Source organism: Eptesicus fuscus, chromosome 5 (genome assembly GCF_027574615.1).
Source record: "Eptesicus fuscus isolate TK198812 chromosome 5, DD_ASM_mEF_20220401, whole genome shotgun sequence".
Lineage (NCBI taxonomy): Eukaryota > Metazoa > Chordata > Mammalia > Chiroptera > Vespertilionidae > Eptesicus > Eptesicus fuscus.
Window position 1 is genome coordinate 26380247 of NC_072477.1, and position 15532 is coordinate 26395778.

Sequence of the window (15532 nt, forward strand, 5' to 3'; positions counted from 1 at the left end):
TCCAAGGTTGACTCAGTGAACAAAAGACTCAAATCTACACAAATCACTTCTGAAAAGGATGAGACACCTCTGTGCCGCAGTCTAGCTTCCCCCTTTACCGTGGCTGCTGGTTCTGTTCCTGGGCTTTGCAGGAAGGTCTGCTGGGGACCCCATTCCTTCTTCTCACAGCAACCACTGCACCTTAACTGACCTTGTACGAGTCTCTTACCTCTTAGCAAGAGGATCACCCAGGAAGAGAACGAAAGAGTCCTAATCCCTGTTTCAGAGGAAGTTTTTCTTAAAAAGCTATCAAAATGACCCCAAGTAAGGTACACACATTTTTAAAAATATATTTTTATTGATTTCAGAGAGGAAAGGAGAGGGAGAGAGAGATAGAAACATCAATGATGAGAGAAAATCACTGATGGTCTGCCTCCTGCTCACCCCCTACTGGGAATTGAGCCCACAATCTGAGCATGTGCCCTTGACTGGAATCGAACCTGGGACCCTTCAGTCCACAGGCCAACCCTCTAGCCACTGAGCCAAACCGGCTAGGGCTAAGGTCCGTAAATTTTGAAACAAATCATGAGTTGTGTTCAGGAACCATGTATAAAAGTCTCTTCTCAAGAAGGAATGTAAAACAAAATCCTTGAGTGCCACCTTGTGGCAAGTCTGACTACTACATGACCACCTGTCCGTCTCCATGGGCTCCAAGCAGTATGGGCAGAGACACAGGCCCCCTAATAACCTACAGCATTGAACATATGGTCCCCACAGTGCCTGGTACTATTCATTTTCAAGGATTTCTAGTTTAGATCCCAGAAATGCCTTTTTGAGGAAAAGTTGGAATGAAGGGGCAGAGGAACAACATGTAGGATGTGCACGTGTGTTTGTGGGTTGCTGTTGACCTGCCAAAGCTGTACTGTGTGTGTGTGTGTGTGTGTGTGTGTGTGTGTGTGTGTGTGTGTGTCCATCCGTGCTCACATACGATGGTACTGCTGCATGGACAACTATCTCTTTCCCCAAGAATATTTACCAACTTTATAAAGTTATGATGAAACAATTTTTACAGTTACAGTCAGTAAGTTTTGTGCTTAGAAGTTTTATTTATCAAAGTTAGAGCAACCATCACCAACTTGGGCACATTTCATGCTTAAAGTGGCGACCTCACATTTTGAAAGAAAAAACACACCCCTGTTTTAACATCTAAACACATAAGTAATCTCAGTGTTCCAGGTATGGGGGGAGGTGGAGAGATCCTCACTGCAACCAGGCTCCAGGGGAGGATTAAGTGCTGGAAAGAGGTCAGTACTGCAAATTGATGGAAACAGAACTCTGCAGGGACCTGATACTGATTCTGAGAAAAGATAATCTTCCTCCCAGAAAGGGATTAAGCTAAAAGCCTTGCAGTTATGGGCAGGAGGATGGCAACCAGCAGACAATGAACAGCATGAGAGAAAAAGCACAGCAACTTATCCAAGTTCTCTGGGGACATGGAGCTGAGGCTTCTCTCGGCGCCCCCAGGTGGAAGGCCTGTCTCTAGAAAATGACTCCTCTAGTTAGTGTGGAAGCAAAGTAAGGACTTTGTCGCTTTGGTCTTTGACATGTCGAGGGGAGCAAGTTCAAGTGTGTGAAATAAACTGAAGTGATTCCGTTGGGAATGGATCCCAAACAGGTGCATTGTGGGACAGCAATAAGCCAAAGAATTTATAATTATGAGGCTGAACTGGGAAAATTAATCTGAACCCTTGATCATCTGTCAACCCCCTAGAAGAACTTTTTCTCCCCTCCTAGCCTAACAGTATTTCTGAAATACTGACAGCCCGTTTGAGATAAATCAATGTACTGAACAGGGAGAAATGTATTAAAAAAACCTGAGAGTCCTGACAAGTCACTTCAGGGAGAATCCTTCATTTGCCATCTGCACGGGGAAAGCAGAAGAGAAAGAGTAAAATAAATTCAAGACCCTCCTTGTCCACAAAAATAAAATAAAACGGAGAAAAAAGAGAATTTTCATTCTGCCCAACTAAAACTCAAAACCATAAGCTCCCCTTAAAACCAGAGCCACACTCCATCCACCAGAAGCATTCTGGGATCAGTATGGGTTAGTATTCCGAGTTGTGTCACAGGCTTTGACAATTAACAACGTATTAAAACGGGAAGAGGTGACGGTTCCACCTTGGCTCCAGCTCCCCAGCTGTCCTCACCTGGGAGGAAAGCAGCCATCACGACAGCTTGATGGGAAGGTCCTCCCCGTGTTTCCGGAGCAGCTTCTGATGGTTGTGGTCCACTGACCACTGCTGGGGCAGGTGCCTGGGCTGCATGGAGTCCAGGAAGTGCTGGCGCCAGCGGCTCTCCAGCTGCATGAGGGCGCGCAGCCCGCCCCGGCTATGGCACTGCACCACCTTCAGCCCGTGAGGAATGTAGTTTTCATTGGAAATCCTGCCAAGACACGAAGTGCAAAGTCTGAGGGAAATGGGCACAGGACGGTCTCACAGACGGCTCCACATGCTGCGGCCACGGGCTTCCACAGAGCATGAGGGAGGCTGCTAGACTAGCGGGCGGGCTACGTTAATGTCTCCGAAACATCCTTTCTCATATATGCTTCTTTTTTTTTTTAAGTTTGGGCATGTCGCCCACAACTCAACAGAGGGCATTTGGGGATTCAGAGCTGAACTTGTGGGGAAACCACTGCATCGTGCTCAGCCCCCTTTAGAGGGCCCTCCTGTCTGGCTGATGAGGGTGAAGGATGCTGGCCCTGCATTCACTCCAGGGTGCTCAGTTACCAGCTCACGCCTCTTCCAAGTTATTCATCCCGAACCATGCCCAGTATTTATATGAGGCTGTTAAACCAGGCTGTTAACCTGTGTTCCGGTTTCTCAGAACAGTGTAATACCTAAATGTAAAATGCAAGGGGGGGCATTTCTTTAGGGCCTTCCTCCTCACAAAAGGAACGCCAAATCACATCCATGAGAATGATCACATCCTGAGAAGTGTCACATCCATGACAAGTATCACATCCTGAGAAGTGCTGTAGTCACAATGAAATGCTGCGGTGGCTAGCTGTGCAGCTGGCGCTGTTTAACAGGAAAACAAATCCCTGCTTCCTTCCCAGATATGCTGAGGGGCCTTAAAACCTGCTCTGGCCCTGGCCGGTTTGGCTCAGTGGACAGAGTGTCGGCCTGCGGACTGAAAGGTCCCAGGTTCGATTCCGGCCAAGGGCACATGCTCGGGTTGTGGGCTCGATCCCCAGTCGGGGGCGTGCAGGAGGCAGCCGATCAATGATTCTCTCTCATCATTGATGTTTCTATCTCTCTCTCCCTCTCCCTTCCTCTCTGAAATCAATAAAGAAATGTATTTTTTAAAAAAACAAAAACAAAAAACCTGCTCTGAAGCCAGGTGAACAGTGCTTTCACCTCCTCTGAATAAAGGTCTCCTTTCTCAGGGGCTCCCTGCCCGGCAGACGCAGCTCCTCTCCCTGCACCCACGCCCCTCTCATCCTCCTCCCAAGACCCCGCCAGTCTAGCAGCATCATTGCCTTCTGAGTATTTCTAGACATTTTACTAGTTAGCTCCTGAGCACCCCACTAACTTGTCTATCTTTTCCAAAACAGCTGTTTTTCTTGGTCCTAGCAAGATAAATACTAGAAAGGTCTGTGGTTGAAAGGGGAAGTTTGGATGCTTTAGGAAGTACATTTGGGAATTGGTTAAAGGAGTCATTGTCATTAATTTCTAATATGACCTTGGCAAGTTACTTAATTTTAACCTCAGGGTATCTAATATGAAACTTGGAAAACAACATGTATTCTATAACCTCAATAAGGATAAAATTCAGTAATAAATTTTTTTAAACTATGATTTTCTTTTTTTAAAGTAAGATATAATGTTAGTTACCAGTAAGAAGCCTAAATTCTACCTCATAGGGTCTGTTAGAAGGAATAATCAAAGCAAGTTATGTAAAGGTTAATAGCCTGCTAGATAGATTCATATATCTATAAATATTTGATAAATATTTGCTGCTACAGTTAAAGTATTTTGGGGGTTTTTATAACAAAAATATTATAGGCAACCAGCATCACTAACAGGGTTTTGTGAACTTATCAGTTTAATTATTTCAACTCCTAGGACTTCTGAAGAAAGTGAGTTGGGAAGCAGAACTATAGCAGGTGGCCCAGAATTTTTATCATCTGCGCTATGGACCCATTCATTTCTTAGGACCACAAACTTCTCATTGAGGAACACTGAGTTAACGCATATGAATTCAACTGTGTACTAATGGAGAAGGAGGTCTGAGAAAATAAGGAAGGAAGGAAGGAAAAAGGAGAAAATAGTAATGGAATTCTGGCCAGCATTCCATCAGTGGGTCAGTACCCTGGAGTGCAGATGAAACAGGACACATGAATCCACTGTCACAATTCCCACAGACCTGAATGAGGTGAGACACAAAACCACACATGCTGTATTTCATGGACAACTTCAGTGATTTGAGGGCATTTCCTGACTATTATTTTCATTTTATGTGCTGACTTGAGGATTTACTTCTGCACTAAACATATAAAGCACAACTCTACTGCATTTCAACTTTCCCGCTAATCATGAAAATAGATATAAGTATATGACTATGACTTAAAGGGTCATATACTTTAAGATAGAAAGTCTCCTATAGAAAGGAAATTCTCAAATAGATTGTTCTATTTCACCCCCGAGATATTTCAAGCCATTAGATACTGGGATAATTATGAGATTATGCACTGCACCTAAATGACTAATGGCCCCTCCCCTCTCCCTGGCAAGTGTTCCCACTAAGTAGTCAGGGTTAATGTCACTGGATTAATCCCCACTCCTTCTCTGACCAGAACTGTCCATTGTACCTGGTCTCCAGGCTGGCAGCCTCTTCAAGCATCTCATCTGTGACGGTGTCTGTGTTATAAAACTCTCTGAGAGCTTGCAGCAGCTCCTCCTTTCGATGAGCAGGCAGGCTTTCGGCGTTGAGCAGGGCCCTGGCCCCAGAGCGCATCTGCCGGCGCTCTGGATCCTCCAGCAGGCGCAAGCCCTCCTCAGAGCCAATGGGGGCCTGGAACTCTTTGGCCAGCTGCTGCTTCAAGTGGTTGTCATAGTAGTTGGAGATGGCATGGCAGGCGGTGCAGAGCAGCAGGACGTCGTGGGAGTTGTGGTCCTTCATCTCAATGGGGAAGTGCTTCCGGTACTCGTGTGGGATCACGTTCTTCCTGAACAAGCCCACCCAGAAGGCAGTGCTCATTAGCATGAGACAGAGAACACACCTGTAGCTAGCACAGGGGCTGCTAGGATTCTGATCTGGGCCTGAACATAACTGTGAAGCCTTGGGTACCACAACCCGACAGAGGTGACATAAAAACAATACTACCTATTCCACTCTCGGCCCACCTACAGAGAGAATGGCAGCTTCTGAAGGAACTGCTCTCCATTCCTTGGCGAGCAGAAGGGAACCACTCTCTTTCTAGCAAGCTGTTACTGAGAAGAGTACTGCATTCCAGAAACTAAGAACTGGGCTCAGGAGGGGTAGGGGCACCAGAGCAAGGCCAGGCCAAGTGGCAAAACTCTCAGGGAAACTGGGATGCGCCCTCGGGACGAGTCTCTCAGCCAAGTGGGCAGACTCCAGCAAGGCCCCTGAGGGCTCTGCATATGGCTACAAAGGCAATTTCCGTGGAGGCAGACAAGCAGGCAACCCACACTCACCGAATGTAGGAGTCTTTCTTGCCACACACTACACACAGGTTCTCTTTAACCATCAAGTAGTAGTCTCCTGGGGATTCCGGTCTTCCCGCAGGTTCAAACTGTAGCTTGACCACAAAAGGCTCTTGACTCACCAGCTCTTAGAGAAAAGAAGTCTTAGTTAGTATCTGCCTGTTCAGCTGTGCCCCAGAGAAGAAAAACCACCTTAATTGTTCTCGGCTGTCCTGGCAGACATCACTATGTCTGGGTCTTGAATAGTCCTGTCCCATGTGACTCAAGGTCTCTCTGCCTACTTCTATCCATCCCTCTCCCTCATCTCACTCCCCACTCCTGCCAGTGCCCACATGCACCTAATTTATAGATCAAATATGACAGTTGACTCTCAAACCTCCAATGCCTTTGTCCAGGTACCACTGAGCTTTTCTTCGATCACAAGTGCACAGGGGCTGTCCATCAGGAGCATGGAGGAAGCAGTTATCATAGAGTGGTGATTTTCTGCAGGGAAGGGAGAAAGAGGGCTAAACCTGAAAGCTAACTATTGGTCAAGGCATCAGTCATCTTCCCATGTTCTCTTCTGAGTGAGCCAGGCTATTCTCAACACCAGGGACAACAACAACAAAACTAAACATGGAAAGAGCATACTAATTCCTCCATTTGCACTGGGCTAGGAAACAGAAATAAAAATGAAGAGTGTATACTTCTAGTTTTAATATGTATGGATTGGGACTAAGTTCTATTGTGAAAACAAGCAGGAACAGAGCACCAAGAAAACTGCCCTATGGAGTAATCACTGGATTAAACAAAGTAAATTAAAATGAAAGAACTTCAAGTTAAAGTAATGAGGGCCACGTGAGTTTATTTCTGGCTCAAATGCAACACTTGCTTCAATTTAATTATCCAATTCCTGAAGGAACTTTGCTACAGGGACCAGAGATTATTAGTCATCTTTCTGCAACACGGGCATAAATTGTACAGGAAAATTTCCTTAGCTAGAGAGTAACATTGGCTTAGAGCTGATGCCATTCTAAATAGTCAAATACCAAATGAACAAGAAATCAGATGACGCATTTCTCCTGAAAAGTATGAGGCACTTCATGTTATTCATTTTCACAGCTATTCTGAAGCAAGCATGAATGATTAATTATACCTTCATTTATAACTGGAGAAAGTACAGGTCTAAGGTCAAATCAGGGTCAGCGACAAAGTTAAGTTAAGCTCTCCTCATTTCCACTCCAACTGCTCAACAATGAAGTAAAAGGGGTCCTAGCCGGTTTGGCTCAGTGGATAGAGCGTCAGCCTGCAGACCAAGGGGTCCTGGGTTTGATTCCGGTCAAGGGCACGTACCTCGATTGCAGGCTCCTCCCCAGCCCAGGCCCTGGTCGGGCACATGCAGGAGGCAACCAATCGATGTTTCTCTCTCACATGGATGTTTTTCTCTGTCTTTCCCTCTCTCTTCCATTCTCCCTACAAATCAAGGGGAAAATATCCTCAGGTGAGGATTAAAAAAAAAAATTAAAAGGAGAAAAGTACACAAATAAATCAAAAGATAGCTCCAAATGTCCTTGAAGGAAAGGAAGAATAGTAACCCCTGGAGAACCATTGCTTCCTTATCATACACGCCTCCTCCCATCCCCAAGGTGAGATATCACATGTGCCTTTTGCTCGAGGCTGGGCCTCTGACACTTTACTAGACAGGAAACAAGTCAATTACCTGGCAGAATAGCCCACCCCCAGGGGCTTTCTTTTATGTTTTCTGGGGTCTCTCCCTTGATGGTTGCCTGGCACCGTTACATCGACCTTAGACTTCTTATTTCCTGGTTTTTGCTGAGATTCTGTTGCTTCCCCATTAACCTCTTCTCCCAATCTGCTAATTCCTTTGCTTCGGAATGGGATGTCTACCAAATCCTGGCATTTCTCCAAAACTTTTCTCCAGCCAATGCGGTCATCATTTTCTTCTAAAGTTGGATTCCTAGAGAAAGGGTATCCAAGAAGATGGAGAAAGAGAGCCACTGAAATCTGGGCATCCCTGGCAGCATAAATTACCTGAAGAGAAAAGTCAGAGATCAGTGGAATCTAGAAGGCAAACCAGAGAGAGCAACTTCAAAGGCATCACAAAGATATAAACAACTTTCAGGTCTAATTCAAGATATATGATAACCTAGACATCTTCTTAAAAACTTTATTATGAAAAATGTAAAACTATACAAAAGCAAATCAAATGTGTAATGAATCCTCATGTTCCCTATGTTTTAACTAAAATAGTTAAAATAATGACTTACTTTAAATGCTTGAAAATCCTATCTATATAAATCAGTGAGGTTTATTTCTGTTTGCATAATTTTATTGTATCTGCTACCAAATCCACTGGACAGATATTTTTCAAATCTGGGGTAGGGTAGTTACAACTAGTACATGAACTTCACTTTGGGGATAGTCATCATCTAGAACAGCTGAGACCAACATTCATTAAGAGGCCTGTGTGACTGCCCTAGATAGTTTGTCTCAGTGGATAGAGCATTGGCCTGTGGACTGAAGAGTCCTGGGTTCGATTCTGGTCAAGGGCACATGCCCAGGTTGCGGGCTCAATCCCCAGTACAGGTGTGCAGGAGGCAGCTGATCAATGATTCTCTCTCATCATTCATGTTTCTATCTCTCTCTCCCTCTCCCTTCCTCTCTGTAATCAATAAAAATATATATTTTTAAAAATCACAAAGCCCATTTGTGGAATTTATTTATTTAATAATGAGAAGTCATTCTCCCAAGCAACTGGTTACAAGCAAGCTGATAAAAAATAAAAGTAGTCAACAGTATAATTAATAGCTTTTCTCAAAAAGGCTATAAAGACTTTAAATAAAAGTAGTCAACAGTATAATTAATAGCTTTTCTCAAAAAGGCTATAAAGACTTTAAGATTACTTTATTATTTTTAAAAATATATTTTTATTGATTTCAGAGAGGAAGGGAGAGGGAGATAGAAACATCAATGATAAAAGGGAATCATTAATCGGCTGCCTCCTGCACACCCACCTCTGGAAATCGAGCCCATAACCTGGGCATGTGCCCTGACCAGAATCGAACCATGACCTCCTGGTTCGTAGGTCGATGCTCAACCACTGAGCCACACCGACTGGGCTTACTTTAATTCACTGCAATAACCAAGCCTGTCATGGACACTATCAACAATGTGGTGATTGTGGTGGGGAAGAGGGTGGGTGGAGGTGGAAGAGGGTATGGGGGGATAAATGATGATGGGGGGAAATTTTTTTAAATTAAATTTAAAAAGCACACACAAATAAAACAAGCCTGGTAAACGGAACTATCTTTTTTAATTTTTTTAAATGCTTAATAAAATTTCCACCTAGACCCAACAATCTACATATCTATCAGCAAGTTGTCTCCCACTGGAAAAGAGTATACTTGAATGAAAAGTTCTGAGTGCTTTTTAAGTGATTGTTTTTCAAGTGATAAAAAAACCAAGGTACTTGCAACAAATGGTGCTGGAACAACTGGATATCCACATGCAAAAGAATGAAGTTGGACCTCTACCTCATATCACACACAAAAATTAACTCAAAATGGATCATAAACCTAAGTGTAAGAGCTAAAACATAAGACTCTTAGGAGAAAACAGGAGTAAATGTTTATGACTGTGGGTTAGGCAATGATTTCTTAGATATGAAACCAAAAGCATGAATAATTTTTTAAAAGTAAAAAACTGACCCCATCAAATTTAAAAACATTTGTGCTTCAAACGACTCCACCAAACCTAGCTGTTGGAGGAAGGCGGAGGGGAGAATGACTGCTAATGGGTACAGTGTTTCTTTTTGGGGAGTTGAAAATGTTCTAAAATTAGATTGTGGTAGTTGCATAACTCTCTAAATATACTAAAATCCATTTATTTGTACATTTTAATGGGTGAATTTTATTGTATGTGAATTATATTTCAGTAAAACTATTATACTTGATCTTAGCCAAAAGGCAGAGAGACAATTCAGTAAAACTATTAAGATGAAGGAAGCAAAGAAGGAATGAATGAACAAACCAAGGCACAAAGAAGTAATTTACTCAGGGTCATAGCAAATCAGAAATGGCTATAGAAACCAATTTCACATAATTTGACTCCTACAACTCTCACAGGATAATATTAACCTTAGATACTAACTATTGCTACCTCCATTAACAACATTTTGGAAGGATGAACAAGTGGTAACTGACTTGGCCACCAAAAGAAGGCTGAAACCTAGACCTATAATAGGGGGTAGAAGCAAAAATTAAAAATCAAATTAATTTGAGCCACAAAGCATAAGGAATGGGAGGCAGCAGTTGTCTGTGAAAGCAAGGATACACGTAGGGGTGAAAACAGGAGGATAAGGTGAAAGTCTCCATAAAGCACACTTAAACCCCAGACCTCTTTATATCACAGGGCCAATTGCTCCTTCTCTAACCCAAAAGAGAGAAAGTTTGTAGAACCAAAACTAAAATGGAGTCATTTATGTCAGGGACAAAATGGAGCAGGCCAAAGCAGACACATTAAAGAAAACAAAACTTCACCTAACATAAATTGCAGGAATTTATAGCTCTCCTTAGAAATTGGCAGAGGACGCCAACCAATCCCCAAACACCAAGTCTGTTCATACCATCTTTGGACTTCCTTGTTCCTGTCTCAGCTACCCGGATCCAAATAAGGAAGAAGACCACTAGACAACCAATAAGCTGAAAAAGCCAAACAACTTCTGCAATTACCCTCGTCTGTGAGCAACTCCGAACTCATTGCTCCCGTAGCCTTGAATTTCTCGGCTTGCAAGTTGAAACCCTTACAATAAATTCATCTTGCCCTAACTGGTTTGGCTCAGTGGATAGAGCGTAGGCCTTCGGACTGAGGAGTCCCAGTTCAATTCTGGTCAAGGGCATGTACCTTGGTTGTGGGCACATCCCCAGTAGGGAGTGTGCAGGAGGCAGCTGATCCGTGTTTCTCTCTCATGGATGTTTCTAACTCTCTATCCCTCTCCCTTCCTCTCTGTAAAAAAAATCAATAAAATATAGTAAAAATAAATAAATAAACAAACTAATCTTATTTTATTCAACGTGTAGAATTTGGTTTTGACAAGTTTAGTCATATAATGGCTAAATCACAGAGGATCTGGACCTAGTAAAACCAGGCATGGCGGAGGTTGGAGGCAAAGTGTCACTGAAAAAGAGGGGATCACGAGAAAGTCTACATACTGAACGGTGAGACTAGCAGCACCTTTCCCCGACTCAGCCATCAGAATATAGGCTGTGGGCTTATACCTCTTGAGCAAAAGACTAGAAGATTCATCTATGGAGAAACTGAGTAGACTGAGAGGAAAGACTTACAGTTATTGACATTTAACTGTTACTGATAATATTATCTAATGTTTTATAATCTATAATTACTGATAAAAAAAAAAAATCCACTAGTTCAAAAGCCCTGGCCATATGTGCTATGGTCTCAATCCATTTTTTTCAATGTCAAAATTAAAAATTATTTTCTGCATTTCCTAAAATTTCATTAAGCATTATTTTAGACCAATTATCTTGGTTATCATCAGACCAGGAATCTATTTTAAGGCACTTCTGCCCAATACTTATATTTGAGGATTAGAATTTTAACAACAATTATACTTCTATTCTTCATGCACTCTGATAAGAAGTACCTGGTCCTCCGTAAGATTTTCAGCATCCCAGTTGCTGCAACGAAGTACAAGGGACTTGTCAAGGGGAAAGTTCAAAACAGTCTCAGCGAGTGATTTCAGGCTAAGCCCATTACAGAGCAAATTGTTGCTACAAAAAATAAATAAAATCATGTATCAAAAATGGACAAAGGAAAAGAACAGGCAAATAAAATAAATATAAATAAACAGCTAATAAATAGATGACAGATATTCAATCTCACTAGACATCAAGTAAGATAAAATCATACAATTTTTAAACCTATTAGATTGCAAAGATCTATTAAAAATAACTATATCTAGTATTGGTGGAGCATGAATAATTAGACAGTCTAACCTAACATTTGTGAACTTTGCATTTTTTACAACCTTTATGAAAAACAGTTTAACAATAAATAGCAATCAAAATGTTGAACATGAAAATTCTGATTCAACAATTCCATTTCTAGAAATTCAGCCTGAGGACAAATGTACATATAATAATCTTCATTACAGCACTATTTACAGTAGCAAAGAATTAGGAACAACCTAAATGCCCATCAATAGAAGACTGGTTAAATATCCATGCAGTTGCATTATATACAGCTATTACAAATAAGTACGTGGATTTATATTGATGTGAAAAGATGTCCATGATACATTAGTTAAGTAAAAAGAGACTGTGAAGAAAAGCATATACTACAGTCCCTTTATGTTAACATATATACTACATAATAAATGTGTGTATGTGATTCTAGATATGTGATCACAGAGAGAGGAAACACAAAGAGATAACTAGAAACAAATTGATCAAATGTTAGTGATATTATCTCTTGTTGTGAGACTTGGAATGATTATATATCCTCTTCATATTTTTCTATGTTTGAGTTGGCTACTGTTCATGTATAACTTTTCAAATTTGAAAAAATGATAAGGCTATTTTCATTGAGGGGTAGAATCTATATATATATAAAAGTCTAAGCGACCGTTATGACCGAACGACCGGAATGACTGGAACCACCGGTTGACCAGTCGCTATGATGTGCACTGACCACCAGGGGGCAGATGCTCAATGCAGGAGCTGCCCCCTGGTGGTCAGTGCACTGCCACAGCCAACCTCCCGCGGCCCCTCCCCCCGGCCGGCCAACCTCCTGCAGCCCCTCCCCCGAGACAGCCAACCTCCTGTGGCCCCTCCCCACCCCACCAGCCAACCTCCCCCGGCCAGTCCCCACGGCCCCTTCCCCTGGCCGGCCAGCCCCCCAATAGGCCTTGATCACTGGCCAGGCCAAGGGACTCTACCCATGCATGAATTCGTGCACCAGGCCTCTAGTATACAATAAAATTAAGTATCCTTTCTGCTCTCCAAACACTTTCTGGTTAAAATAGCTATGGGGTGGTGAAAAAATTAATGTGTGCAAGAATAAGAGATTCCAAACAAGAGTTAACTGTGAAATTAAGAACATGTTGGTCTATAAAAGTGAAGCTAGAGATTCCAAAATGGCTGCAGAGTAAGTGGAAGCTACACTGACATGCTCCCAAGATCAAACTGGAATTATAACTAAAATACAGAAAAACCCTCCTAAATAATCCACTGAAGATTAGCTGAAGTGAGCCCTGATAACCAAGGATGGAAAGTGGAGACCACATAGAAACTGGTAGGAAATGTGGAGGCACAAAAGGGCAGGCCAGGCTCCCACAGACGGAAGCTGAAATTCTGGAGGGATATCTCAGCTGTGGAGCGTTTCCACTGAGAACTCTGGGGTCTAAACCCCAACCTGGGTTCCCCAGCCCACAGCACCAGAACTGAGAAAGGTGCCCACATAACATCTGGCTGTGAAAAGCAGTAGGGTTTCTGTCTGCCAGGGAGAGATGGATGGAAATGCAAGCACACTCTTAAAGGGCCAACACACAAAATTTTGTGTGCAGCCACTCACCCTGGGCTCCAGCAGAGAGAGGGCAGAGTGGACTGGAGCTGTGTGAGCAGAAGCCAGGGTTGGGAGTTCTAGGGTTAGAGCTCAGAAGGCAGACACCCCGAATTCCTGTGCTGAATCATTCCCTCATACTGCAGAGGACATCTTTCTCTGGCAGACCTTTACCATCCAGGCAGCTTTTGCCTGGAGGGAAGGGTGTTTTGCAATTGCCCCACCCTATTAGAAAACCCCCCTGCTCCACCCTGTGGAGTTTCTGAGCCCTTTAAGAGACTGAGAATAACAATCTGCATGCAGGCAGAAGCAACTGCCCCACCCTGTTGGAAAACCTGTCACCCCACCTGTCACTGATAGCCTGAGGTTAATCAAGACTAAATAACAATCAGACTGTAGGCAGAAGCTGGTCTCTGGAGGCTTTGAGTCTTTGCCTGATCTAATTCTTGGCCCAGGGCTAGGAAAAGCAGAACATGGTGCACATCTTGTTTCTTTTCAAAGGCACCAGCTCCAGCAGAGGGAGTCACAAGCTGTGAGTTGCTAATAGCTCCAAACAGGTTGCTCAGGGCCATTCACAAACAGCATCTGACATTGTCCTGCATTAGAGATTGGAAGTCATAGCAGATCTATCTAATACATAAACACAAACCCAAATAGGCAGGCAAAATAGGAAGACAAAAAAACAAGCCCCAAATGAAAGAACAAGAGAATTCTCCAGAAGAGCTGAATGAAATGGAGATAAGAAATTTATCAGATATGAGTTCAGAATAATGATGGCAATGATGCTCAACAGTATGAGAAAAGATATAGTAACTATGAAAAAAGAGCAGTCAGAAATAAGAATGACATAGTACTAATAAAGAACAGCCTGGAAGGAATACACAGAAGATTATGGGAAGCCGAGGATCAGAGCAGTGAATTATAAGACGGTAGAAAAAAAAATCAATCAATCAGAGAACCAAAATGAAAAAACAATTAAAAAACAGGAAGACAACTTAAGGGAGCTGTGGGACAATATGAAATGTAACAATATTCTCATCATAGGAGTACCAGAGGGGAAGAAAGTGAGCAAGGGATAGAGAATGTATTTGAAGAAATAATGGCAGAAAACTCTCTAACCTGGTGAAGGAAAAAGTCACACAAGTTCAAGAGGCAAGAGAGTCCAGAGCAAAAGGAACCCAATAGGCCCATGCCCAGACACATCATAATTAAAGTGCTAAAATTAAAGACAAAGAGAGAATCTTACAAGAGAAAAGCAAGCTGTTACAAAGGAGTTCCCAAAATGCTGTCAGCTGATTTCTCATCAGACACTCTACAAGCCAGAAGGGAATGGTGTGAAGTATTCAAGGTAGTGAAAAGCAAGATTACTATATTCAGCAAGGCTATCATTCAAAATAGATGGTGAAATAAAGAGCTTCCCAGACAAAAAAAGGTTAAAGGGGTTTATCACCACCAAACCAGCACTGCAAGAAATGCTAAAGGGACTGCTGTACTGAGAAGAAATACAGAGAGAAACATAGGCATAAAGAATTAAAATGGCAATAAGTAAGTACCTATCAATAATAACCTTAAATGTAAATGGATTAAATGCTCCAATCAAAAGATATAGGGTAGCTGAATAGATATGAAAACATGACCCAAGTATATGCTGTCTACAAGAGACCTACCTCAGAACAAAAGACTCACACAGGATGAGAATGAAGGGATGGGAAAAATTTTTCCCTGCAAATGGAAATGAAAAAACAAACAAACCCCTGGCGTAGCAAAACTAATATAAGACAAAATAGACTTCAAATGAAGGCCATCACAAGAGACAATAAAGGTCACTACATAATAATAAAGGGATCAACCCAACAAGAGGATATAACCCTGGTTAGCATATATGTACCCAATATAGGAGCACCTAAATATATAAAAAAGCTTCTAGAGGACTTTAAGGGAGAGATTGACAGCAATACAATCATAGTAGGGGACTTTAACATCCTGCTGACTTCACTGGATAGCTCTTCCAGACAAAAAATTAACAAGGAAACAGTGACTAGACGAGTGAATAAAAAAAGCTGTGGTACATTTACACAATGGAATACTACGCAGCTGTAAAAAAGAAAGAACTCTTACCATTTGCAACAGCATAGATGGACCTGGCTAAGCGAAATAAGCCAGTCAGAGAAAGATAAGTATTGCATGATCTCACTCATATGTGGAATCTAATGAACAACATAAATTGATGAACAAACTAGATCCAGAGA

The 15532-nt window shown here is 42.3% G+C and overlaps 1 protein-coding gene across 3 annotated transcripts in view; it reads right to left on the reverse strand.

Annotated features, from left to right (window-relative positions):
- Positions 1 to 941: 941 nt before the first annotated feature.
- EXD2 (exonuclease 3'-5' domain containing 2) overlaps positions 942 to 15532 on the reverse strand; it is a 70081-nt gene continuing 55490 nt past the window's right edge. For 2 of the 3 annotated variants that reach the window (XM_028141509.2, XM_008138913.3), the window contains exons 4-9: positions 11368 to 11494; positions 7405 to 7736; positions 6082 to 6188; positions 5697 to 5832; positions 4850 to 5206; positions 942 to 2421 (exon numbers count right to left, since the gene is read on the reverse strand). In XM_028141509.2, the coding sequence (XP_027997310.2) occupies positions 2205 to 2421; positions 4850 to 5206; positions 5697 to 5832; positions 6082 to 6188; positions 7405 to 7736; positions 11368 to 11494 (1276 nt within the window). In that variant the 3' untranslated portion in view covers positions 942 to 2204. The remainder of the gene's footprint in view (positions 2422 to 4849; positions 5207 to 5696; positions 5833 to 6081; positions 6189 to 7404; positions 7737 to 11367; positions 11495 to 15532) is intronic. The other variant, XM_054715962.1, reaches the window with a different exon arrangement.